The sequence below is a fragment of the Engraulis encrasicolus genome, chromosome 13, assembly GCF_034702125.1.
Source record: "Engraulis encrasicolus isolate BLACKSEA-1 chromosome 13, IST_EnEncr_1.0, whole genome shotgun sequence".
NCBI classification, from domain to species: domain Eukaryota; kingdom Metazoa; phylum Chordata; class Actinopteri; order Clupeiformes; family Engraulidae; genus Engraulis; species Engraulis encrasicolus.
In genome coordinates this window covers 43,906,524-43,932,894 of record NC_085869.1, presented here as the reverse complement: position 1 = coordinate 43,932,894, position 26,371 = coordinate 43,906,524, and the positions used below count along the sequence as shown (strand labels likewise).

Sequence of the window (26,371 nt, the reverse complement as noted above, 5' to 3'; positions counted from 1 at the left end):
ATGACATCATTAGCCATATACTAGCTACCAGTATATGTGCGTGCACACACACACCTGCCCCCCCCACACACACACACACACAGTCACAAACACACACACTCTAACCTCTGACCTCTTGTGACCCTGAAGGTTCAGCCGACGGATAGCTGCAATGTGGAGGCCCATGACATCACGGGCTACAGCCAATTCTGCTGCATCTACACCATGGCCTACCTCTTCTCCCTGCTCATCTACTGCTACCTCTTCTGCATCATACTCTACTGCCTCAGCTGCCTCTACACCACATTCTGGCTCTTTTATAGAGTGAAGGTTAGACGTGCAAGCACGCACACACACATTACATTACATTACATTACATTACATTGCATTTGGCAGACGCTTTATAACCAAAGCGACTTCAAAAGAGGACATAATCAAGCCAACATCACAAGCAAATACAAAGTTCACAGGAGATATACAGAACAACAAGTGCAGTTGCAAAGGGGGTGTTTTTTTTTTAATAACGAGAGAGAAGGTACGCACGCACGCACACACACACACACACCCTTGTATGGCCGCAGTTCTCTCTATACCACCTTTTTGCTCTTCTATGGACAGAGGGTACGGACAGTATGGGAGTACTTCTACCTTCAACCTGCTCACACACACACAAACTGTACACACATGCTTGATAACTTTCACCTTATGACCTTTTTGAGAGTACTGCTTCGACAACCTACACACAGACACACACACACTCGATAAAGCTAACAATCCCTTTAAACTTTGACCTGTGACCTTAAGGTGTACGAGTACTCTTTCGACAACCTACACACACAACCACACACTAGATAGAGCTAGCAATCCCTAACTTTGACCTTGTGACCCTGCAGGTGCGCGAGTACTCTTTCGACTATCTGCGGCGTGAGTCGGGCGTGAGTGACATCCCCGACCTGAAGAACGACTTTGCCTTCATGCTGCACCTGATCGACCAGTATGACCCACTCTACTCCACGCGCTTCGCCATATTCCTCTCCAAAGCCAGCGAGAGCAGACTGCAACAGGTAAAAGAGAGTGTGTGTGTGTGTGTGTGTGTGTGTGTGTGTGTGTGTGTGTGTGTGTGTGTGTGTGTGTGTGTGTGTGTGTGTGTGTGTGTGGTGTGTGTGTGTGTATGTGAAGGGAAGCCGAAGGGGGGAGGGGGGGGGGGGTGTTCCAAGGGGTCAGTTGTCCCAGGCCCAGGGAGAGAGGGGAGTTGTCATCGTGCTCATCCCCCCATATTTGGGCCCAGGTTGGAGTCCGCCACATATCCCAACCCTAAATGCACGTTTTGTTAAAGACGAAAGTTCGGAAGAAACATAATGAAATTTGACATGCAAATTTGACCTGCGTTCTATTCTCCTCCCAACCGTCATTCGTCGGAATTCAGGGCAAAAAGTAAAAAGAAAAACATTCAGTCTAATTTCAGCACACTGAAATGTGGAACACCCCTTAATTAACTACCCAGCATTTATTCTCTGATCACCTGTCTCCAGGCAGAGATTAGCTTTCTTGCTAGCACCCACCACCTGCCCGTTCACCTCCCCTCCGTCGCTATTCGGTCGATTCATCAGGCATCCTACTTTAGCTTCCTCTCCAGTTCACCTTACTCCTTTGCTCTCTGACCATCATCGTCCGGGGGGTGTCTGCTCAGAGCTCGCACATATCTGCGGGCGCAGATACTTCCCGAGCTCTCAATGGCGCTCTGTACTCCCGAGCTTGAGAAACCGCATAGTCATTTCAGCACCACGGCCAGCGATCTTGTCCCATATGCCGCCTCAATGCATCTCAGCTTCTTGAGTGCAGTGGTCCGAGCATGCGGACCCCGTGAAGTACTTTTGATGATCGGTCCACCGCCTGGAGAGATGCTCTCCTGCGAGAGATGGACGATCTCTTTTCCAGCGAGAACGAAGATGTATGCCTAGTGAAAGTGAAAGAAAGTGAAAGCCCATTGGGAAACTCCAACTCCCATTGTCATTGTGACACAGCACTCCACAGCACACAAGTGAACACTGCACACTGCACACAACAAAATTGCATTTATGCCTCACCCGTGCAAGGGGGCAGCCCTCAGTGGCGCCCCATGGGGAGCAGTGCGGTGGGCAGGCTTGTACGAAATTCAGAATTTCTGAATTAAATTAAATTCAGGAAGTGGAATTGAATTTGAATTGAATTGACTCCACCCCTACAGGATGTTGAATTGAACTGAATTTGAATTACAGGAAATGGAATTCAAAATGGAATTGAAACTCATTGCAATTCAGGAAGTGGATGAACACACAACTTTTGTGTTTTCAAAATAATGAAATACAAACATAACAGTGTAACTAAGTACAATAGCATTAACAAAAATATATATTGCTAATGAATTTAACTACAAATGTATTCAGCATTCAAAATGATAAGTAAATGTTGTATAAACCATGCAGGCCCCCATTGTGATTTTCAGTAGTTGCATGTATAATAATTAGTGTTATGCAAGGCCTACAGATGACTTTCACACTTCTTATTTGTTATGTACCAAAATGTATGTAAATATTACCATCTAAGGTCTACAGCAAATAGATAATGGCATTGTACTAACTCAAAATGGAAGTTAAAAAAACCCGAAAGTCAAATAATTACCTACCCAAATCCTAAAGCACTGCTAGGAAGCAGCCGAACAGGTGACCTAAGGGGGCTATAATTCACTCTACCCACCCACCTCGCAGTGCCGGGAATAGACACATGCTTATAAATATACAGCACCATCTAGTGTTCTTATTTTGTCATTACTTTGAGTTTCTTTGAATTTCACACCACCACCCAGGGATGGGCAAAGACACAACTAAATGTAGGCCTATTTCAAAATACAATGCAAAACACCCAGCTCTAAGATGTTACAAATACGTTACAAAATACATAACAGTAAATGTATAAATAATCAAAATACTGTATTTTGCATTTTCAAATACACGAAATACAACAGAAACTAGGTATGTGGGTGTGTCCTGACTTTCAAGCTAATGGGTCTGGCTATTTGGTGTAGCGGTTAGAGCCCCAGTTTTGCATGCCAGAAGTTCAAGGTTCAAGTCTCAGCAAGGAAACTCAATTTCCCTTCGCTTCTCAATGGCTTGTATAGCATCACCAAAAATAGCAATTCAATTCACTTACACAATAAAAGGTAGGCCTACTTTAAACCACAAAACTCCTGTGTAACCATCATTTCCATTCATTGAAAAAACAATAATGTTGAGTTCTTGTAATTATGGAGAAGGCTATATAAACAATGGGCTACTTGGCACAACTAGCATTTTAAAAATGGTACAGATATGTCAAGGTCTGTATGTGAGTTCAATAAACAAGAAAGTGTATCTTGTAAATGATGACCACATATCTTGCAAAGCGTCACTAATGCACCATTTGTGGCCTTAGAGCGCCATCTTGTGTGTGATGCATGGTGCAGCATTAGTAATGATCACGGTTGCACCTTTGGTGCTTAGCATGGCAATTTTAATTATTGATGATATTTTATCAAGAGTGGCGTTTTTTGATCCAACAGTATATATTCAATAATTCAGAATTTTGAGGCTGGTTATTCGTTAGTAACTCGTAGTCAGGTAGTCACCTGCCAATGTTACCTGGGAATTGAACTGTCAATCTTTGGAGTCCTTCACCCCTTTCCCAGGCAAACACTTTTACATTCCAATATAGCTACAAGCATCACTTACATACTATTTGATCCGTGTTCCTACTATGTAATTGCATTGTTCAGGAGAAAGTAGGCTATTGTATTTTGTCTTATTTTGAAAATTCAAAATACAGGGGGGAAAGTATTTATACAAACTTCAAATACTTGTAATTCACTGACACGAAATACAAAATTCAAAATACTATGTTCTATTTCAAAATGTATTTTAATTGAAGTATTCGAGATACTGACCATCCCTGCCACCACCTAGTGTCAGTATTATGTCATTGCTTTGAATTTCTTAGAATTTAAATTCTGTGAAATTCAGTTTCCTGCCATTCCAATTCAAATTGCAATTCCATTTCCTGTTTGGAATTTCAATTCAATTCATATTGAAATTCAAGAATTGAATTTGAATTTTGGGGTCATTCTCAATTCAATTCGGAATTTCGTACAAGCCTGGCGGTGGGACGGTACCATGCTCAGGGTACCTCAGTCATGGAGGAGGATGGGGGAGAGCACTGGTTGATTACTCCCGCCACCAACCTGGCGGGTCGGGAGTCGAAGTCTGACGCCCTAACCGCTCACCCATGACTGCCCTGCCCTACATCAGTGTTTCCCAACCAGGGGTACGTGTACCACTATGGGTATGCGAGCATACTGCAGGGGGTACTTGGGAAAATTTAATTTGAACAAATGCATGGAGCAAAGTCACACTGGAATAGAAAAAGCAATGTAAAATATGACTTAGGGGTTACTCATGGTACAATGAAATGGTTTGGGGGGTACATGAGACACAAAAGGTTGGGAATCACTGCCCTACATGACTAATCCAAATTTTAGATAGCAAACTAATGAAATATATATCTTTGTACAAGTATGGATATTGGAACTGACCGCAAAACTTCTTCGCTTTGACCCTCAGCTGAACCTCAACCACGCCTGGCCCACCAGCAAGCTGCGGGCGCGCCTGCAGACCAACAGCAGTGAACGGTTGGAGCTGCACCTCTTCATGCTGCTAGGGCTGCCCGACACCGTCTTCGAGCTGTACGAGCTGCAGTCCCTCAAGCTGGAGATGATTGTGAACGCCAAGCTGCCCTCCACCCTGGAGCTGCTGACGGAGCTCGAGGAGCTCAACCTCAACCGCAGCTCCCTCAAGGTCAACAGTGCAGCGCTGAAATTCCTCAAGGCTCGCCTCAAGGTGACTCACACACACCTGCACACACACTCCTAGAGTACTGTATTTGCACATGCACACACACACAGGCACACACGCACACACACACACACACACACACACACACACACACACACACACACACACACACACCTTTTGACTCAAGCAACTCCACCTCACAGATTGCGTCCTGGTGACCTTGTAAGGAGCTGCTTGTGCACTTCCTGGAAGCTGAGGAGCTTCCCCACTGGCTTTCCACACTTTCACAGTATTTAAAGTGATATTGTCCTGGTGGCTAACTGGTCTCATAGGACTCACTGTTAAATTCTAGCTTAGAGGTCAAATTTGCACTGCCATACTCAGAGAACGGTTGAAAGTACAGGAGAGAGGTAAAACTCAATCATTTAACTCAAGGAGAGGTGTAAAATAAGCTTATTTCCAAAAATGGGACAATATCACTTTAAGCAAATAAGCATCCTTGAGTCCTTGCTTCCTCATGTCCTTATACTAAGGTGCTGTGTGTGCGCTTCGTGGAGGCTGGAGAGCTTCCCCATTGGCTGAATGCACTTTCCCAGTAATAAATAAGCATCCTTGTGTGTGTTGTTGTGTCCTTGTAAGGTGCTGTGCGTGCGCTTCCTGGAGGAGTTTCATATGCACGCTCACAGTATATCAGGAGAGAATACAGGAAGAAGAGTATTTACAATCTTACTATTTCTAGTATTTCCATTTCCCTGCATCCACGTGTGCTGTGGCCTTTTGTCCTCATTAGGTTGCTTGTGCGGTTCCTACAGGCCAGTGAGCTTCCCCATTGGCTGTAGGCACTTTGTGCACGCTGTTCCGCCAGTGGAACACTGTAATAGTCATAACTATCATAGAACTACACGACTATGACACCTTTAGTAATGCAGTATGACTTGGTCATTGCCATTCTGGAAGCAGCAAATGTATAACGTAGTGTCATAAAGAGTTAAGCCAATAAGCATCCTTGCTTCTTGATGTCCTTATAAGGTACTGCGCGTGCGGTTCCTGGAGACCGCCGAGCTTCCCCATTGGCTGTACGTGCTGGAGAACCTGGAGGAGCTGCACCTGACTGGCTCGCTGAGCCCCAGCGCGTCCCGGAGCGTGGCCCTAGAGTCGCTACGGGACCTGTGCTCCCTCAAATCGCTGACGCTCAACAGCAACCTGAGCAAGCTGCCGCAGGCCGTGACCGACGTGGCGCCGCACATGCAGTACCTGTGTATCCATAACGACGGCACACACCTGGTCATGCTCAACGGACTGAAGAAGATGGGCAACCTCACCGAGGTTTGTGTCCTCTTGATTCCAATTCAGTAACGCTTTATAATAAGGGATGCATAACAAAAGAATTATAAAGACTTAGTAAATAATTAACTAATGATGAACAAAACATGTAATAACTCTGTAACTGAGAGGGGAATGTTATTTTAAACATAAAAAAGAAGAAAAAAAAATAGTCATCATCACAACATGATCAACATCTTTCCTGAAAGGTTCCCACAGCATTTCCTGTCAGCTAGTTGTGGTTAGACCATAGCCCGCTGAATGATTTAGCACTGGCAACTGATACTAAAATAGTAATGTATGTCGTGAGTAATAATAGTAGCATATTATTATATTAATATTTCCATTTATTCATGATTCTTAGATGCAAGATTCTGGAGTGCATGCCCCATGCAACCTTCAGCCTGCACAGCATGCAGTGGCTTTTTAAACCTATACCGCACCGTAGTCCTTTATACCTCTATGTATGATAGTATTAATATGTTATGTAATCAATTCTCAATTCCATTTATTCGCCAGACACTTGCCAAAATCCATACAATACAATACATAGCATACAAAAGAAAACACACATCAGGACAATCAAACCCCAAAACACAAAAAATGAACAAAATAAAAGTTAAAATTTATACAAACATTTTGTCCAGTGTACGTACTTTCAGCCTGGATGTATATCTTGTGCTATTCACAGTTGTATTACAGAGTGCCACCATGATATTATTGGATGAATCATCCAGGCGCAGTGTAAACTTGTGCATTGCATTTGTTAGAAAGTGCATGACGTGTGCTTACTCCTACAGACACAAACATCTGGCGAGCACTCCCTCCTCTGGGAACCTGAAGTATAAAGCATCATTGTATGCTACTTGTAGTTTCTGTATGCTGGACTTTTTGTAAGAAGACCAGAGGTGTGGCAGTGTAAAGTGGTGTGCAGTATGCCTTGAACACAGACGCTTTGACTGGTGTGGAGCAAAATGTAAATACTATAAGTATGATATTATTTATGTTTTAATATCATGTATTTATTATTCTGAAATCGAGCTGTTGAACTGCATTCTGGAGTGCACCCCACAGGCCATCTTCAGCCTACTTAACATGAGCCTATAGTCCTGAGCATGTATGATGGTATTAATATGTTATATAAATAATATGATATTAATTATATTGATATAAATAATATTATTTGTCTATCATTCTCAGGTGGAGCTGTTGAATTGCGGTCTGGAGTGCATCCCCCATGCCATATTCAGCCTGCTTAACCTGCAGAAACTGGACCTGCGAGATAACAAGCTAAACTCTGTACACGAGATCGTCAGCTTTCAGAATCTGCCCAGGTCTCTCTCTCTCTCTTTCTTTCTGTGTGTGTGTGTGTGTGCGTGCCTGCATGCGTGCGTGCCTGCCTGCCTGCTTGCCTGCCTGCGTGCGTGCGTGCGTGCGTGCGTGCGTGCGTGCGTGCGTGCGTGAGTGAGTGTGTGCGTGCGTGTGTGTGTTTGTGTGTGTGTTTGTGTTTGTGTTTGTTAGCCTTCATGTTATCTTCTTTTATCTTCCTTTATCTTTTTGTAATCTTTTTAAGCCTTCATAATAACTTTATGTTAACATTCTGTAGCTAATGCTGTACACTAATGTTTATGTCGCTTTGCCCTGCCCTAGCAGGGAGGTATTCTGAAAAGGTGGTTGGCAAACCAGGTTTAATTAATCAGTGAATCAAATTTGGTAAATCAGCTAATAGAAGAGCCATGAGTCCTCATTTTCTTAAGTAAAAAAAATGACAGCTGCAGGGTGTCTATTAGTCGGTTTACCACTCTCTGTAGATTAGCTTAGCCATGCTCGTCACTTAACCAGGTTCTTGGACTTACCCCCCAGGTTCACATGCCTGAAGCTGTGGCATAACAACATCGCCCAGATCCCAGAGGACATCCGCAAGCTGGCCAGCCTGGAGAGTCTCTACTTCTCCCACAACCGCATCACCAGCCTGCCCATACAGCTCTTCCAGTGCAGCCGCCTCAGCTACCTGGACCTCTCCCACAACAAGGTCGGGATTACAAATACTGTATACATACTGTATAATATATATAATATATATACACGTGTATATGTATATATATATAGGCCTACATGGAGTAATGTGCTGGGTGTGCTGGCCCAGACCAGGGGTAGAGTCTAAGGCATGATGGATGGGCGTGTATGTGTGTGTGTGTGTGTCTACTCTACTTAACTCTGTTCTAATGTACTTATATTTATTTCCTGTGCACTTCATATCAGCAGGTGTTGTATGCCATGGTCATGTCCTTGATTTTACGTCGCTTTATATAAAAGCTCCTGCCAAATGTAATGTAATGTTTGTAATGTAATGATGTGTAATGTAAAGTGTGTGTGTGTGTGTGTGTGTGTGTGTGTGTGTGTGTGTGTGTGTGTGTGTGTGTGTGTGTGTGTGTGTGTGTGTGTGTGTGTGTGTGTTAAAGGGGCACTATGTAGGATTAAAAGTTTAATTGATCTCTGTCCCGAGTCAGTCGATGCTTATTTGAGTCAACAGTAAGTGAAAGATGACTCACGCGACCACTTTCACGGTCCATCCACTGTCAGAGAACCCCAAATGTAACTTTTGACATAGCCACCCAAACGAGTGTCATGGGAAACACTATTCAGATTCATATTATATTCACATTATACAATTATATATGATATTTACATCAACTGCTGGCATTCTGTGATGAAAATCATTCTCAAAGCGAGCTTAGTTAAAAAGCATTTTTTCATCACGGTGTAGATTTTGAGACAGGCATGCCACGGGCACCGCGCAAACTACAGATATGTAATCCTACATTGTGCCCCTTTAAGGTGTCGGTGGTGCCCCCAGAAATCAGGCAGCTGCAGGGGAGCCTGGAGTACCTGTCTCTGGCCTACAACCAGCTCCAGGAGCTGCCCGACGAGCTCTTCGCCCTCCGCAAGCTCTGCACACTCAAGCTCAGCAACAACATGCTGTCCACACTCTCACCCAGGTACATACTGTGTACACACAACACACTCTCACCCAGGAGTGTGTTTCTCGACAACATCGTCTTGGTTGCAATGCAATTTCCCCTTGGAAACCTAGTAAGTTACTAGCGCTGGAAATCGATCCAAATTTCCTGGATCGATTCGATTCCGATCCAGAAGGCTCCGATCCGATTCGATCCTCGATCCGTTTCAATTCGATTCAATATCGATCCTCTGTGTTGCTGGGTTGTTACTTCAACCCATTTATTCCTAGAATTCTAAGACCGGTTATAAAAACCTAAAGATCTCAGCCGTTGATGCCCACACAAACATGAAATACCATGGTAGCCTACATGAATGTAGACAAGAACTACAGGATGCTCTTGAGAAAATAGCGCCTATAATCATCTGCAAAAGATCAACCCACAAAGTTGTGAATCGATATCACACTTTTCGAATATGAATCGATAATGGATCGCGATTTCATCTTTTGAACCCAGCCCTATACTAAAGTTACTAACTGATTAGCAACGATGCTTTCGAGAAACAGGGCCCAGGTACACACACACTCTCACCCAGGTACAAACACGTACACAGTAGAAAAAATGATTGATTCAACACTTAAAAGAGTTGAGCAAATACAGTATACATACAAGCACCCATACCGTACAGTATGCACACATAGAAACACTCAAGGACACACTAACACACAGATACAAGCACACATGCTCAGCGAGACAGACAGACACACACAGATACAGTACAAGCACATGTGCACACACACAGTCAAAAACACATGAACACCCACCCACACAAATGATTTGCATGCACTCTCGCCACCCCAGAGTGTCTAACCCAGGGGTGGGGAACCTTTTTCATTCGAAGGGCGACTTCAAATTCCTTCAAGGGCCGTAAAAGTCCTCTGAGGGCCGTACTATGAACACAAACCAGGATTTCCCCATGCAATTTAGGCCTATATTGAAGGTAGACACCTTTAAAACAGACCCCACCTTCTCTAGGTCCCATGAATATAACTTAAATGTATTGGAAATGTAATTTCTAAGATCCCTTTACAAAATATTTCATATTTCATGTGAAGCTGCATAACATTAAAATTATACAGGGGGCCGGATAAAACGGCCTCAAGGGCCGCAAACGGCCCTCGAGACATAGGTTCCCCACCCCTGGTCTAACCTGACTATACTTGCACACACACACACACACACACACACACACACACACACACACACACACACACACACACACACACACACACACACACACACACACACAAATGATGTCCTGTACATGTGCTGTGTCCATCCTAGAGTCTCCAACCTGACCCTCCTGACGTGTCTGGAGTTGAAGGGGAACCACTTCCTGTGTCTGCCCGCCGATCTGGGAGCCTGCCCCTTGCTCAAGCAGGCCGGACTGGTGGTGGAGAGCTCCCTGTTCGAGAACCTCCCATTGGACGTCAAGGAGCGAATGAGAACAGCCAATGGGCATGACTGACGGTTCAACGGGCCAATGAGGCAGAAACACAGATGCTGCCATAGGATGTCAAGGACCGAGTGAAAGCCTTTAACGGGCACAACGTGACGTTTCAACGGTCTATTACAGCAGGGGCGGGAGCAATTATTTTGGCCCAAGGGCCACTTTAGGGTTAAGAGTATTGATATAAAGCTCAGATTTGTTAATAATAAGAAATAATTTACATGCTGACATGCTGACTTGCTGGCTGTTTCATTCCAATACATTGTAATAATGACATGTAGGCTACTGTATAGTTATTCTGGGGTGCATCCCAATATGTGACCTTGCCTCCTCCACTTGCCTCCTCCACTTGCTTCTCGTCATGATGACATCACTGACAACAGCATTATATTTCAATATCTTGCAAAAGCTCAATTGTAAAGTCTTTTTCTCATTTGCAATTGGGATGGTGAATGAAAAACAGTCCCTCAAAAGTTGTTGTGGCGAGGCTGACAGCTGGGAAACTTTATCGTTTTCTCCACGGAGGAGGGGCCAGGAGGCGGGACGAGGAGACAAGCACAAGTGGAGGAGGCAAGGACACATATTGGGATGCACCCCTGATCAGGGTTTCCCTAACTGTGCTGCATGCGGTCTGCCACAAGGGGGCATGTGAGCTGGATATTGCAATGGCAGATATGAGTGTCTTTATACAACATGAAGTAGTTTTGATTGTATGGTGAATGCTGGAAGGGTAATTTATAACTCCTAGACCTGTCATGCAAACAAGCTCCATTGTAATGACAGCAGAAAAGCGTCAGTTCTTTTGGAAATGAGGATTCCTCAAAATGACCGTGCATAATATGCTGTGATTTGCAGTCCCATATTGCAGTGAAGCCATAAGCCCACTTGCGTGGCCGTCAGCACACCAAAATATCACATAGGGGGTGCGTGACCCATATTGAAATGTACAAGGGATTGCGCAGGGGAAAAGGTTTGGGACTTCTGGCTGCCTTGACTATAGAGGCTATACATACAATACGTTGTTGTAACATGGTTTTGATTGTAACGCATTTGTAGACTGTCAACATGGACCACAGTACATTGTGACAAAAAAAATTGTCAAAAAGGGCATTTTTGTCCAGGACAAAGGGGCGGGTGCTGTAGCACCACCTTGTCTCTATCTGTGCATGCCTATGGCTGTCTGTGTGTGTGTGTGTGTGTGTGTGTGTGTGTGTGTGTGTGTGTGTGTGTGTGTGTGTGTGTGTGTGTGTGTGTGTGTGTGTGTGTGTGTGTGTGTGTGTGTGTGTGTGTGGTAATGAGCACCATACACACACTACAAGAGTCACAGAATAAACGTAAGACTATACAGTAAAGTGTACAGTCAGCCTTTCTTTACTGATTTGTCATTTCATTTGCATCCCATAATAAATTTGGCTTGACTTCAGGGGTTTCGTCCCCCAATAACCCATCGTAGAGGCGCCACTGTCTGACTGCTGTGTCTGCTCAAGCTTCTGCCCGGCCTGTCATACCCATAAGAACCCCTGGTGTAATTCCTCCCCCATTGTTAATCCAAACAGCCCAGTCATCACTAAAATCTGGGATTACAGTCATGGTTCGAAGATTACCGTCATGTCAACAGCAGATACAGTATGTTTTAAAAAAACAGGAAAACAAGCAAACAAACACGTCTTTCATGCTATGGGGAAGATTTAGCTAGCCCGGCCAAGCCATCCATTAGAAATCTGCTCAGCTCACATTTGAGGATGTGGTCAAGTAAAACCATCAAATGTAGCTACAGGAAGGGCGAAGGGGGTATTTTGAGAGAGTTAAATTTATCCTGAAGTCGACAGACTTGGCTCTCCCCAGGGTTGGGCTCGGCTTTCCAAATGGTGAGTCCAATAGATGGCAGTCTCCCTCCCTCTCTCAGGGCCAGACTGGCACCAGTGTTTTTTGTTGTTTGTTTGTTTTGTCCTTCTAGAAAGCAGTCTGCACCTTTTTATAATGTTCAAGGTCAAAACAAAATTCTAAGAAGAAGGTCTACTGTGTAAGACAAACAACCTTTTCATGTAGACTACACCACCTATGACCTGGATCATTATAACCAAGCATAATATGGCGCATACATTATAGTGTATGTGAGTAAGTTATCTGTGTGCCAGTGTACAAATACCTTTGTACGAATGCCTTTTCCCCTAAATAGGCCTGTCTGCTTTTAATTACCTACACGAAGGACAAAACAGAAACAATACCCTTTTCTAGAAAAATCTGTGTTCATAATGTAGGTCTAGAGTCTGTCTTAAATTTATGCATGGAGAGAGTAGCCTACCCTGTGCGTGAAATACATTAAAATTACATTTATTATAATATAGGCCTATAAAAAATAAGGAAAATCCATCATCGCATGTTGGCCCTGCCGGTCAAGGGGTGTGTCCTATCTGACGTCACTGGCTGCTGTCGCTGTTGCGAGTCCGCCTGCATGTGCACAGAGCGTCCCAGGCAGCGCTCGATGCAGCAGGGTAGTTCCAGTCGGGCGAAGAGACAATAGAGCTCTAGAGGTTCATCTTGAGACGATTTTGAAAGTGTTTTTGACACCGGCCGACGAGTGGAAAGCTACTGAAGTCCGCAGTGACGGTTCCATCGCCTATAAAGGTAAGGCACACATCTGATCCGCAGAATAGTTGTATTGCGTAAACGCACATAGGCTACCCAGCGACTGTGTGGACATTACATCTTAAAGAGCTCTGAAAGCACGGCACTGCTTTAATACAGGCTAAGCATACACAGGCTAAACACGACTGGACATGTAAGCACTTGCATGTTAAATAGAATCGCCGTCTGGTGTGAAGAAGCTCCCCTGATATTCCCTCTGAATTTGGCTCGTATGCGAAGGAGGGCACAAAAATGACAATTAAAACGCACTCCTGTCGTCAACACGACGCCTAGGGGATAGCTGGCAGTGCACTGCACACCGACAGGCGAAGCTTTGCTTTGCATAGGTGATGTTTAGCGGTCGATTGATTACATCTGAAGCTGACAAAGGTTGGCTCTAATTTTAGTGTTTGCTAGAATGGCAATACCAGGATCTGCTGTGGTCACCGGAACTGTGTTGGACAGTAATCACTAATGATTGCCGTATTTTACATAGTTCACTTCTTCCTTGATGTTATCGCAACCCATTGCTTCGAGGTGATGCTCAAATTGTTCAACTGATTGCTGCTTCTTTTGCGCTGTCCTAGTGGTTGTAACAGTATCAAGTGAAAGATGGGCGTTACATTGTTCCTCTGCCAAAAAAAAAACCTGCAACAGTAGTGAACTTAAGATGATTGATGACAGATGAGTTTGCTGTTTCATAGGGAATCTGGGGTACTCACATCCTTATTGCTTAAGTTTTTTTTTTAAAAGAACAAGCTCCCGATACGACCATCAAGGTCAGTGGTTCAATATCAAGAGAATGTCTAACACTCACATGCATGTAATATAACAAGGAGCCTTTAGTTGTGTGTCTTCACCCATGACAATGAATGATCTGTATCGTTACAAGAGTTGCACAATGACAACACGTGAAAAGAATAGGCTACTAGCAATATCAAAGTGTACTACTTCTTTCCTCCAGATCATGACCAAGGACCCTGGCTGCTGCTGACCGAGGTGGAGGATGAGGCTCGTAACCATGTCCTGGAGTAGGAGCCATGAGGAGTGGAGGAGCGTGTGATGAGGCCTGGGAGGATGGCAGAGCCCGGACACGGACACAGCCATGGGGGGAAACCTGTCCAAATATGCCCCCATCTTTCTCGTCCTCGCGCTGTCAGGAATCCTCTTCCTACTGCGCAACATCCATACGCTGGAGGTCAGAGAGAGAGAGAGAGAAAGAGAAAGAGAGAGAGGGAGGTGGTCCTTTATGTGCTTAGACAGGCAGAAGGAGGACCGATGCAGTGTGTGTGTGTGTGTGTACTGTATGTGCCTCAGGACATTGTTGGGTCATGTCACGTGAAATCAGACCCTTTGGGACCCGACCGACACGGATTTCAATCATACTTGGTGTGCCTTTTTAGTAGCAAGGTAGCACCCCAGAACTGCATTGTTTTGAATCTGACACTAATATTAAGGGAGAAACAGACTAGCGAAGGTTCTCATGTGAGGGCAGGACACTATACATTCAGCCTTGATTATATCAGTCAGTGGTGTTGTTTGAAAGCTCTTTTCTGGCTCTACAAATTACACAATCTGCTTGGAATACAACAACCCTCAGAATATGAATTATGATAAATTGAAAAATAAAAAATTGAATATCTAAAAAACTCATATTTTAAAATGGCCAGTTCCTTGTCTCAACGTAGCCTGCAATGTCATGAACAACACCTGGTGTTTGGTTCTTTATTCATTTCAGAGATAATGGGACTCAAAAATATGGTATCATACAAATCACCTAGTAATAATATGGTAATGCCATAGTAATATCAAATGCAGCATGTCTAGCGGACTATGTGAAGGATGGAGATGGTCCATTAGGATGCAGGAAGTTCCGTTTCACCTCTCCAGTGCTTGGCATACATTCCTCAAAACATGCTAGCCACTAGTTGCCATCATATATAGCTACAACATACTCTTTGATGCTTGAACATTTAGAAAATTCCTTTACTGAGCTTATTATTTCAACCCTGCCTTCTCTGAATGCTGAAAATGGTCTAGCTTTCACTTTGTCCATTGACAATGGGCAGAAGCTGTGTAGTTTTTGAGTACCTGGAATAGGGGCCAACGAGTGTGCAGGGCCCACCGGGAAAATGCCCGTTATGCCAGATGGCTACTCTATTACTACTTCATTGCAACTCATTTCAACCTTTATGTCCCATTATCTCTTAAATGAATAAAGAACCAAACACCACATTTTCAGGTGTTGTTTATGACCTTACAGGCTATGTTTAGACAAGAAACCGGCCATTTTAAAATATGAGTTTTTTTAGATATTACGTTTTTAATTTATTCAAATTATCATAATTCATATTCTGAGGGTTCTTGTATTTCAAGCTGATTGTGTAATATGTAGAGCCAGAAAAGAGCTTTCAAACAACACCACAGACATCTTTTTGTGACTAACACTGACTGATATAATCAAGGCTGAATGTATAGTGTCCTACCCTCATTTGTAAACCTTCGCTAGTCTGTTTCTCTCTTAATTTTCATGTCAGATTCAAACCAATGCAGTTTTGGGGTGCTACCTTGCTACTAAAAAGGCACACCAAGTATGACTGAAATCCGGGTCGGTCGGGTCCCAAAGTGTCTGATTTCACGTGAAATGACCCTGTTACTCTTACTCACTGTACTGACTGATCTATTGGCTTCTTGCTGTGTCGCTTATATCTTCAAGCCATTACACAAAATGTATGTAAAGATCAGACCGTGCACATTTTCTTCTTGTCTTTGATGAAAGTAAAATGTGCATTCCTTAGCATGAGATGTAATGAGGCACATGAGGAAATGTGTGAAATCAAAGAGGAAGCTGTAAACTCATCTAATAGCATCTTTTAGTTCCGTCCATTCAACTGACATCCTTCTCTCCCTTGCTGTTTTTTTAACCCTTTGAGGAGTACCATCACAAATATGTGATTAGAATTTTGACCAAATTTTGAGTTCTCATTATGATGTCATAATGTCTTTGCGAGATTTTTAACACAGACGTCTATAGGAGCTGTAGAGTGTTCCAGTAAAATTCTAGAAGAACCTCTAGAAATTCCTTACTCCTCAAAGGTTTAACCTGCCTCTTTCTTCCTCCCTGTCCTCCTACGCCACTTTTTCACTTTTTCACCCTTTCAACTCCTTTAATCTCCTAATCTCCTCATTATCGCTAATCTGCACCTTTGGCCCACCTGTCCCTCTTTCTACCCCTTCCTCTCGCAACGCCACATCACCTGTCCCAATACTGTAAAGTCTCGTACAACAATTTGGTTAATTCGCAATGAACCATCATCACACACTGTACATTTAGTCATTGTTTTCGTGTGCATTTGAAGCACATTGAATACATTAAAATTGTGGGGGTTTTTTTAAACACTTCTAGACTGATTTTGATCTCTCTCTCTCTCTCTGTCTCTCTCTCTCTCTCTCTCTCTCTCTCTCTCTCTCTCTCTCTCTCTCTCTCTCTCTCTCTCTCTCTCTCTCTCTCTCTCTATCTTTCTCTTTCACCCCCCACCCAGAGGTGGAACTGCCAGTCGGTGTCCTCACTCTACCAGCTGCGCACCAGCATCAGCTCGGTCCTCAAGCCCGGCACCGGCCCCTTCCTGGCCCTGGATCACAACCAGACCTTCTGCCTGCACCTGGGCCAGGAGCCCTCCAGCGAGGAGGCCCATGAGGAGCGCTACCTGCTGGACGCCCTGGCCTGGCCGGGGGCCAACCGGCCGGTGGAGCCCGTCCGCAAGAGCAGCGACCCGGCCCACAGCTTCTTCGTGATCCAGCCGCCGCCCCCTCCGGGCTCCGGGTCGGGGTCCGGCGGGCAGCTGGGGACGTGGCGCGTGGGCGGCAAGCTGGAGGTGCTGGTCCACATGCAGGACTTCCTGGGCCAGCCCAAGAGGCACGGCGGGGACTTCCTGCTGGCGCGCATCCGCTCGCCGGAGCTGGGCGCCGGGGTGTCGGGCCGGGTGGTGGACCGGCGCGATGGGCTGTACGCGGTGGAGCTGCCTCTGCTGTGGGCGGGTCCAGCACAGGTGGAGGTATGCTGTGTGGAGGAGCTGCACTGTAGTAGTACCTTGATCACCCCATGGAGTGATACCCATATTATGTATGTCTGTATGTATGTGTCTACCTACGTAGGTCTGTGCCCCTGTATACCTGCATCTGTGACTGTGGGTGTGGGTTACTGTGGGGTGTGGCTCTATGTTTTGTTTGTCTGATGCTAAGGCTGCTCGATTATGAGAAAAATCAATATCACTATCATTCCAGTCAATATTGATATCATTATTTTTTTTTAGACGATAGCTCTTTTAAACACAAATAATTGTGCTAAACAATTCCCAATCTTCCCTCCCTTCAGCTGGGTGAGATAGAGATAGAGAAACACACAGTGGTGTTCTGCATGAATCTAGGGTAGTAAGTCTGCTCTGTGCTCGTAATGGCTCAAGTGGAAGGGAATGTATTGTTCTTAGCATAACCTACCTTTTGGCAGTATAGACAAATGATACAAAATATCGTTTCAACTCGATATCATGAAATTTCATATTGTTTGACAGCAATATTGATATCACAATATAAATTCGATATATTGCACAGCCCTATCTGATGGTGCTCTATGCTCCACATGCGTGGCACTAATGTGCAATAGTCCTGTGATTTTACATGTATGTCTTGTCCTTGAACAAGACATTGTCCTTAAACGATTCTTGTTCAGGGATGCAAAATGAATTTCAGTGAAAACTGACAATGAACTGCTGTTGTATTGTTTCGCATCATAGGTGACACTGGTGCACTCCGCCGAGGCCGTGGGGGTGCTGCGTCGGCTACGCGAGGAGCGTCCCGACCGCGTCTACTTCAAGAGCCTCTTCCGCTCCGGCTTCCTGTCGGAGACCACCGTCTGCAACCTGTGCCTGCCCACGGGCGCCAAGCAGGCGGCACTCTGCAACTACACGGACGCGCGCACCGGCGAGCCCTGGTACTGCTACAAGCCGCGGCTGCTGGACTGTGACACGCGCGTCAACCACGCCAAGGGCGGCTACAAGAAGAACCTGCTCACCACCACCGAGTCTCTGCTCTTCTCCACGTATGATTCAGGCTACTCTCTCTTCTCTCTCTTTGTTTGTCTGTTTGTATTGTATGCTGTAAGGCCCAGACAAGACTTGGTAGTGGAGGTCTGAGGTAGTGCAGGTAAGGTGCAGTCACATGGTGCAGTTCCATAGGTGCTGGTGTGTGTGTGTGTGTGTGTGTGTGTGTGTGTGTGTGTGTGTGTGTGTGTGTGTGTGTGTGTGTGTGTGTGTGTGTGTGTGTGTGTGTGTGTGTGGCCTTTTCCATGAGGGCACAGGAAGAGTCTGTTTAGTAATGAAATTAATATCGGCAGACAAGCAACTCGGATAGTAAGTTCTGCCAATTTGTATTATTAACGTTCGGAGAAGCTACTTTGTGGAGACGCTAAGTCTTCCACACAGCAATCTCTGAAGCCATACAGAAGACTACCCTATTTAACCCCCCCTTGTCTATTGTTTCCCCTCTGTGCCACTGTTGTATGCATCCCGATATGTTAATGGTCTGGTCTTGTGACAGCACAGAGCAGATACACACAATCAGTGCCTCCTGACCTATCACAGCAGGGCCGATTAGGAAGAATTTTCCCTCCAGGACAATTTTGCCCTTCGCGGCCCTTTTTGCCCCTTTGACTGAGATCTCGTGGCAGTAAAATGTATGACCTCCGTAATCTACGGCGTGTCTCAGGGGACAATTATTTTGGCCTGAGGGCCACATGGGGTCTAGCATATGGTATCGTAGGTCCAGATGTCGCAGGCAACATACATGTGCCAATAATGAGAAATGTAATGTACACTGACATAACTTGTTGGCTATTTCACTCCTGCACTGTGCAATATTTAGATGTGACCTTGATTAATCTCACCCTTTGCTTTTTAAAGAGTTTTAGGTGCGAGTATGGTACTACCACAAATGTTCAAAGGCCACATAAAAATGGCAGTAGAGAAAGGGTGTGACTATTTTACTGTCAGTCACTGTCACTGAGGTATTGACGTCTGGTACACGGTATATAAACTTCATACGTACATCTCACAACCAGGCACTGTCTTTCACCTAGTTCACAGGCTGGATGAGGACTTGGTTGGGGCTGCTAATGCTATGGTCTAGGCGGCCGGCCCAACGGGATAAGTCCCATATCTCAAGACTCAAGATTCAAGATTCTTTTAATGGTCCCGAAGGAAATTTGTCTTGGACATACATCCCTATACTCAATTCGCCCCTGTATTACAGAACATCTTACATGCTGAAGTATTTTACTACAATATCACAATTGTAGTAGATGAAGAGAAGTACGATGAAGCAAACATTTCTCTGCAGCTGCTCATCCATAGAGCGTTACACCAGGGACTAAATGCACGGTCTCTAAAAACATCTTAGTTGTTTTGGGCAAATGATGCCTGGTATGGGTCATTTTCTAGTGTACGGGAGACTGAATTAGGAGATTGAATTGAATACAGGAGATTGTATTAGGAGTACGGAAGCTACACCATCGAAACATGTCAGATTTGACCTAGTGAGAGTATACAATCAATGGGGTTCACCATCGCAGCTACGTGTATGTGTTTTAGCTTTATATGACATTCATTATGTCTGACTGTTAAATCAAGACTTAGGTTATTCTTACATTTCAGACATGTAACAGTTTTATATATGAAAGATAAAACATTTCCATGTCTGAAACATAAGAAAGTCCTAAATCTTGATATGCAGTCGTTTTCTCATTAACAGTTCCTTTGCCTGCACAGTAGGGGATAGTGCCACTCGAGAAGACGTCAGCAAAACAGACACACAATGGCCAGCACATCAAAAACAACCCAGAGGCAGCTGGGAAAAAAAACAGCATGAAAAAAACTCACAAAGGAAGATTTGATTGCCTCTGAGATTGCCTTTCTTATTTTTTTTTCTCCCCTCACAGCTTCACCATCAAAGCGCCGGTTCAAGCAATAGGGATGGACAACATAACAATTTTGCCTGCCGCCAAAGGTAAGATGCAATTATTATTTTTTTGGAGGAGGGACTTCTACACCTTTATTATTCAGACAGGACGGTGAGAGACAGGAAATGAGTTAGGAGAGAGAGATGGGGAAGGGTTGGGAAATTGCCTCGGGCTGGAATTAAACCAGGTCCTCAGCGCAATGGTACCCCGCTCTGTCTACCAGCCATATCAACCCCGATATGATATTTTTTTACACTGATATAGGTTGTTGGTATTGGCACTCACTTAAATCATAATCAATCAATCAATATTATTTATAGCACGTTGTCATTCATAACTGACATTCAATGTGCTAAAGAGTAAAGAAAGAGAAGAGAGAAGAAAGACATTTGATTGTAGAAAATATTAAAGGTAACTAGTTGATAACTAACTAGTTTTAAACTCAATTCTAAATCTCACTGGTGGTAGCCAGTGTAACCTAAGTACTGGAGTGATGTGGTTTCTTTGTTTTAGTTAAAATTATAACAACAGAATTTTGGATTAGTTGCATCTCCCTGAGTGACTTTTGTGGAAGACCTATTGGGTATTGCAATAGTCAACATACAGGTAATAAAAGCATGGATTAATTAATAATGATTACACATGATAGAAATTATAGTGCATGAAAGTGCATACTGTGTATACTGTTGGGTGAAACTTACAAACACACATGTAGTTAAAGGGAAGATTTTTGCTTTTTCTGTGAAGCAAAGATAAGGGATAAGGAGTTGTTGGTGCACTTGTAACCCGACTTATTACTGCGCAGTCCGTTCCCCTTGGGGCCGCCAACTCGCCACTACGTCAATAGGAGTCACAGCACAATACCGCTGGACTAAAGGACCAGTGCGATAGCCCAGCGCTACCGAAACTGTATGAGGCTTCGGGAGGGAGGTTTACTAGCGTTCCAGTCCACACTCTGCTAGTTTGCCTCCGTTACACACTGCTACATTTCGTAACACTACACAGAACAGACGTGAAATCAACAAGACACCAGCCTGGTTTTACTGTACCTTCAAGCATTGTCTGATCAATAAAACGAATCAGCTTTAGCTTTATTCAGACAGTGTGTTTTGTTCCATGTAGATTCTAATTCAACAATGAAGAGATAATCCGTTACAGTTGCATAATCTGTTATTGAGCAGCAAACAGTGTGTAGTAGTGAATGTAGTTGCTTTTAGTTCATCTGTGAATGAAAAAAAATGCACCACCACTTTAAAACTCGTTCCGGTGCCCTTGGGGTCTGATAGTAATGATGTTTTTACAACTAATTAATATTAAAGACCAGATCCAGTTTAGTAGAAGGAATTCAGAAATGCAAGGTTTATTTGCTTGAGAGAGAGGGAGAGGAGGTCATAGGGGTCAAAGACGATTATTTTTTGGCTCAGACGTCAGGTGGCACAGCGGCTTCTAATTAGTAATTGGTGGTTGATATGCTGCAATGAGTATGCTTCTTCGATAGAAAACTAAAAACAAACAAACTGCTACTGCTGAAGCGTCACTGACCTGTGTGTGTGTCGTGTGTGTGAGTGTGTGTGTCCACGTCTGTATGCCTATTGTACACATGTCCGCACACTCTCTCATTGTTGTAAGTGTGTGTGTACATACAGTAGATGCACACTATGTGTACCTTTTTCATGCATACCATACAGTATGTTGTATTGTACTAATCTAACTGCTCGTCCATAGGCCTGTCTTTGATGCACAGGGACGTGGCCAAGTTCGTGCCATCTGGGTACTACTACCAGGGCTCCTGGCGGCCCCTATCTGCCATGCCCCCCATGCAGCAGTTCAACGACTCCTCGGCAATCACGCAGTGTCTGAGCGGGAAGCTGTTCTACATGTTTGGAGACTCCACTGTGCGGCAGTGGTTTGAGTACCTCAATGCCTTTGTTCCAGGTCAGCATTGGTGTTTCTTTTTTCACATGGTATGTTTCTTTTTAAGAAGGTACATGTAGATCTGCACACTGCGAAATAAGCTCCAAAAATGTAACTTTATTAAATGAAAATGGCAACGTTTCCTGACAAACATTCAAGGTGATTGAAACGTTGCTGTTTTAATTAAATACAGTTTTTTGGGTAGTTTATTTTGCAGTGTACAGCAGACCTATTAAACTGTCTGACACCTGCAACAAGTGACTTTGGACATACGTACATACAGTACCTTACCCAAAATTGCATGGTATGGTTCTGCCATTTGTCCAAATGTTATGGCCTGCCACTTTGACCAGGACTCTCTGGCAGAAGAGACACTCTGTCTCAATGGAACAATCGTGGTTAAACATTTTTTCATGTGGAAAAAAGAAAAATGCTTCAAATTTACTCTCACTTTAAGCTTAATATTCCCAAATCCAGTGGATCAGTTCATAAGCTGTTACGATAAAAGTATGTTATGTCCAATCAATGTCCATGAAGAACGACTTGGCATTAAGAGGTTCACATACAGTACCTCTGTCTTTAAAAGTCATTGGAAGTCACTGTAGCAGAGCTGAACAGATGTTCTGGCAGCCACAGACCACTACACACTCTGTTAACGTCTTCCCCTGGCACAGTTCATTACAATCAGCCTCTAGCAAATAGAGTTGTGACATCAACAGGTCATTCTTTATTCTTTAATTTAAAATGCCAATTAATATGCAGTCTAGACCATGCCCAAGCAAGCTTTAACATTGTAATGCAGAGCCTCTATTCCAAGTGTATTGTTACCACCGTGGTAACAACCATGCCTTAATCTGCTACTTAAGACTGTCGGTAATGTCATAGCAATGTTGTTAGGATGTAATTCAGCTTTTTCAGCGGACAGGTAGCCAGATGGCCCATGGTCCCTACTGCATTAGAGGGCTTCCTGTCAAAAAAACAAACAAAAAAAACACATGTACAGATCATATAGATCAGCCTTTTCATCATATGCACCAAAAGCTTGGAATGAACTTAAATCTTGAGGTTCTTCCACCCATACATTCTTTTTAAGAATCTTCTTCTTAAAAATCATCATTAACCAACCACTGCAATATTGTTTTTAATGTAATTCCTTTTTGGATGTTTGCTTTTTAGTTGTCTGTGTATACTCACCATTAATGTGTTCATATCTGTTTAGATGTGATGTCGCTGTGATTTGTCTTGCCTTTTGGGTTTTTATTGTTATGTAACTTTTGAAGTCGCCTTCTTGGCCAGGACTCCCTGGCAGAAGAGTCATTGTAACTAAATGCGACCCCTTCCTGGTTAAAGAAAGGTTAAATAAATAAATGAATAATACACAAGATGAAAAATTACAGAGCTGTATAGGCAGCGTGAACATGGTCCATCTTATGTGCATGGCAATACATGTGTATGACAAGTTACATAACCTAATGGTGCCACTGCTCAGTGGGATGCTGTCATAGAGCATTAACCATCAACTCTGCCACTGCCAAAGAAGCCCGTTACATAAATGTAAACAATATTGTGTTGTTTTTTTGTGTTACCGTCACACTGCTACAATGGCACTCACATTGAACATCAGCAACACACAACCCGTACATACTTCACCCAGACATTAGACTGTCTTTGTCACACCTCAGTGAACAGCTGGAGATGACAGTAGGCACTAGGGGGAGTGGGATGCATAAAGCCCCATTGTCTGAATCTCTCTGTTCTGTGTATGTGTGAAAGTGTCTTCTGTCGCGGCCACTGTCTTTGTCTCTTAACATACATCACCATCGTGCATCTCACTGCTTCTCTGTCTCTGTTTTTCCTTTCCCTCCGACCTGTACGTAGAACTGAAATGTCCATGGAAGTGCCTACTGTCTGCTACTGTTTACTTTGTCTCTTCATTCATTTGTCCTGTACCACCCTCTCTCACCGTTTTATTTCTTGCATACCTTTGATTTTCCTTCTTCCCTCCATCTGTTGAACTGAAAGTATGTATGGAAGTGCCTACACTTTTTTGTCTTTTCCTTCATACGTACTGTGCGTACATAAATATGTTGAACTGTTTCATCTTTTGCTGTTTGCTGTTCCAACATTCTATGTTTTTCAGAACTGAAAGAGTTCAACCTCTACAGCCCAAAGAACGTGGGGCCGTACATGGCGGTGGACAGCGTCAACAACATCCTGCTGTCCTACCGCTGCCACGGGCCGCCCATCCGCTTCTCCACCGTCTCCTCCAGCGAGCTGCGCTACGTGGCCAACGAGCTGGATGGCCTGCCCGGCGGCCCCGACACCATCGTGGCCATCAGCATCTGGTCGCACTTCAGCACCTTCCCCCTGGAGGTGTACCTGCGGAGGCTCAGGCACATCCGCCGCGCCGTGGCCAGGCTGCTGGACCGGGCGCCGGGCACGCTGGTGGTGGTGCGCACGGCCAACCCCCAACAGCTGGACCCTGAGGTCAGCCTGTACAACAGCGACTGGTTCTCTGTGCAGCTGGACGCGGTTCTGAGGGCCATGTTCAGGGGGTTGCAGGGGGTGGTGCTGCTGGACGCCTGGGACATGACACTGGCGCACCCCACCCAGCCGCACCTCCTGCATCCAGCCCCGGACATCGTCAAGAACATGATAGACCTCATCCTGTCCCACGTCTGTCCAGCCAGTCAGGAGAAGAAGAGCTAGCCAAGTGAGGCGGTGCAACGGAGTCACCATGACTATGGTGGGCTGTGGGCTGTGGCTCTGACTGTCACACCACCAATCAGCCTGGTGTGGCGGTCAGAGCCCCTGTTTGGTACCCCACAAGACCCAGGTTCGAGTTTCGATAGGGCAACTCTACTCCCCTTCGCTATGGGACAAGAGACTGGCGAGTATGAGACATAATACGTTCTGAGAAGCCAAACTTGTACGGACTTGCATTTATGTTTTCCTGCCTTGTTATATTGGAAGGAGAAGACGTACTGTATATGTTGGAGGTTTTTGGACTTTACTGTGCTGAACCCTGCTGGTGACAGGAAGCTGTTTCGCCAAAAGCTGCTTCTCAGGGTTCTGATGTCCTCTCTGCAAGAGAAGAACGCTGCTGCACTTTTATTCATGTACTGTAGTTTCATCAAGCTCTGCTTTGAGTCCTGGCCGCATTATTGAAGTGTGATGACTCACCGTCCAAATGGTTCCCAATTTTATTTAGTGTCCATTAACTCCGAGCCAGTTGGATCCTGTTTCGGACTCAGATGAGCATGACACTTATTGGGGGGAATTCAAGGAGCAATGAATTTGTCGTTTCGGATCGTCTGATCATTGGCTGAGCAGTGAAGATGAAGATGAGGATGATTATAATGATGGAATTATTTTTTGTCTTTGTTTACCAAGTGGCTACCTTTAAAATATATCTCAAATATATTTAATGGTATCCATTAGAACCATAATAACGTTTTCTAAGGTTCGCCAACAAGTGGCATGTTCCTTTAAATATCAAGGCCCACAGACCTATGTATGTTGTTGCATACATACCCTCCAAATAGCCAATTGGTTTCCAAACAAACCGTCCAAACTGACCTAGCATCATATAGAGTTGCTGCAGGTGACTTAAAAGGTGGAGCAAGTGTGCAGAACAAGAGCAATAAAATGGGGATTATGAAATATTCAAACCAGCCAAATGAACCGTGTCGGATCTCCATTGATGGGTAAACCCTGCTTCAGTGATGGTGACGCCCTTAACGCAACTTTCGTCCAAGCAATTTACCTAAACCTATTACAACTGGCACCCGTCTTGATGAACTAAATCATGAAATCGTCAACATACAGTAGGTGAAACCAACCAGCACAAGAAAGCTCATACTCTTTTGAGTCACCTCTCTTGTTTCCTGTCCATGATACATGCATCCTTTTGGCCATGTTGTTTTTGTCGTAAGGACCTTTTGTCGTTGACACTCTGTTTAGAGGCACATCATGATAATTGTGTCCCAAAGGTTACCTCAGTACTGGGTTCTGGCAATTGCTTTAACTTCCCTCATCCGGGTTGCATTTGTTTAAGAGTTTGAGGCATATGAATTAAAGGTGTGTGGTCTGGAAGACTTTGAACTGATTATATTTTTCTCAATGTCACTTTTGCATTTTGGAAATACTCTTTCCACATTTCAATCAATCTAAATGGTTACAG

General features: G+C 44.3%; 2 protein-coding genes across 2 annotated transcripts in view; both read left to right on the top strand.

Annotated features, from left to right (window-relative positions):
- The window catches only part of LOC134461815 (volume-regulated anion channel subunit LRRC8C-like), a 16,563-nt gene extending 5,701 nt beyond the window's left edge, over positions 1-10,862 (top strand). The window contains exons 9-16 of the mRNA XM_063214657.1: positions 130-309; positions 873-1,043; positions 4,611-4,886; positions 5,871-6,167; positions 7,365-7,498; positions 8,028-8,196; positions 9,003-9,163; positions 10,469-10,862. Of these exons, the coding sequence (XP_063070727.1) occupies positions 130-309; positions 873-1,043; positions 4,611-4,886; positions 5,871-6,167; positions 7,365-7,498; positions 8,028-8,196; positions 9,003-9,163; positions 10,469-10,652 (1,572 nt within the window). The 3' untranslated portion in view covers positions 10,653-10,862. The remainder of the gene's footprint in view (positions 1-129; positions 310-872; positions 1,044-4,610; positions 4,887-5,870; positions 6,168-7,364; positions 7,499-8,027; positions 8,197-9,002; positions 9,164-10,468) is intronic.
- A 2,226-nt stretch (positions 10,863-13,088) lies between these two features.
- nxpe3 (neurexophilin and PC-esterase domain family, member 3) lies at positions 13,089-25,431 on the top strand. The gene is made up of 7 exons (XM_063213979.1): positions 13,089-13,262; positions 14,227-14,460; positions 16,805-17,317; positions 18,056-18,360; positions 20,254-20,321; positions 22,000-22,209; positions 24,329-25,431. Exons 2-7 carry the CDS (start codon positions 14,368-14,370, stop codon positions 24,895-24,897), a joined length of 1,758 nt encoding a protein of 585 aa, XP_063070049.1. The 5' UTR covers positions 13,089-13,262; positions 14,227-14,367; the 3' UTR covers positions 24,898-25,431.
- Positions 25,432-26,371: the final 940 nt, after the last annotated feature.

Coding starts and splice junctions, on each gene's coding strand:
- nxpe3 (XM_063213979.1), top strand. CDS start 14,368: ATGGGGGGAAACCTGTCCAAATATGCCCCCATCTTTCTCGTCCTCGCG. Junction 18,361..20,253: donor GAGTCTCTGCTCTTCTCCAC/GTATGATTCAGG, acceptor CTCCCCTCACAG/CTTCACCATCAAAGCGCCGG. Junction 22,210..24,328: donor CCTCAATGCCTTTGTTCCAG/GTCAGCATTGGT, acceptor TATGTTTTTCAG/AACTGAAAGAGTTCAACCTC.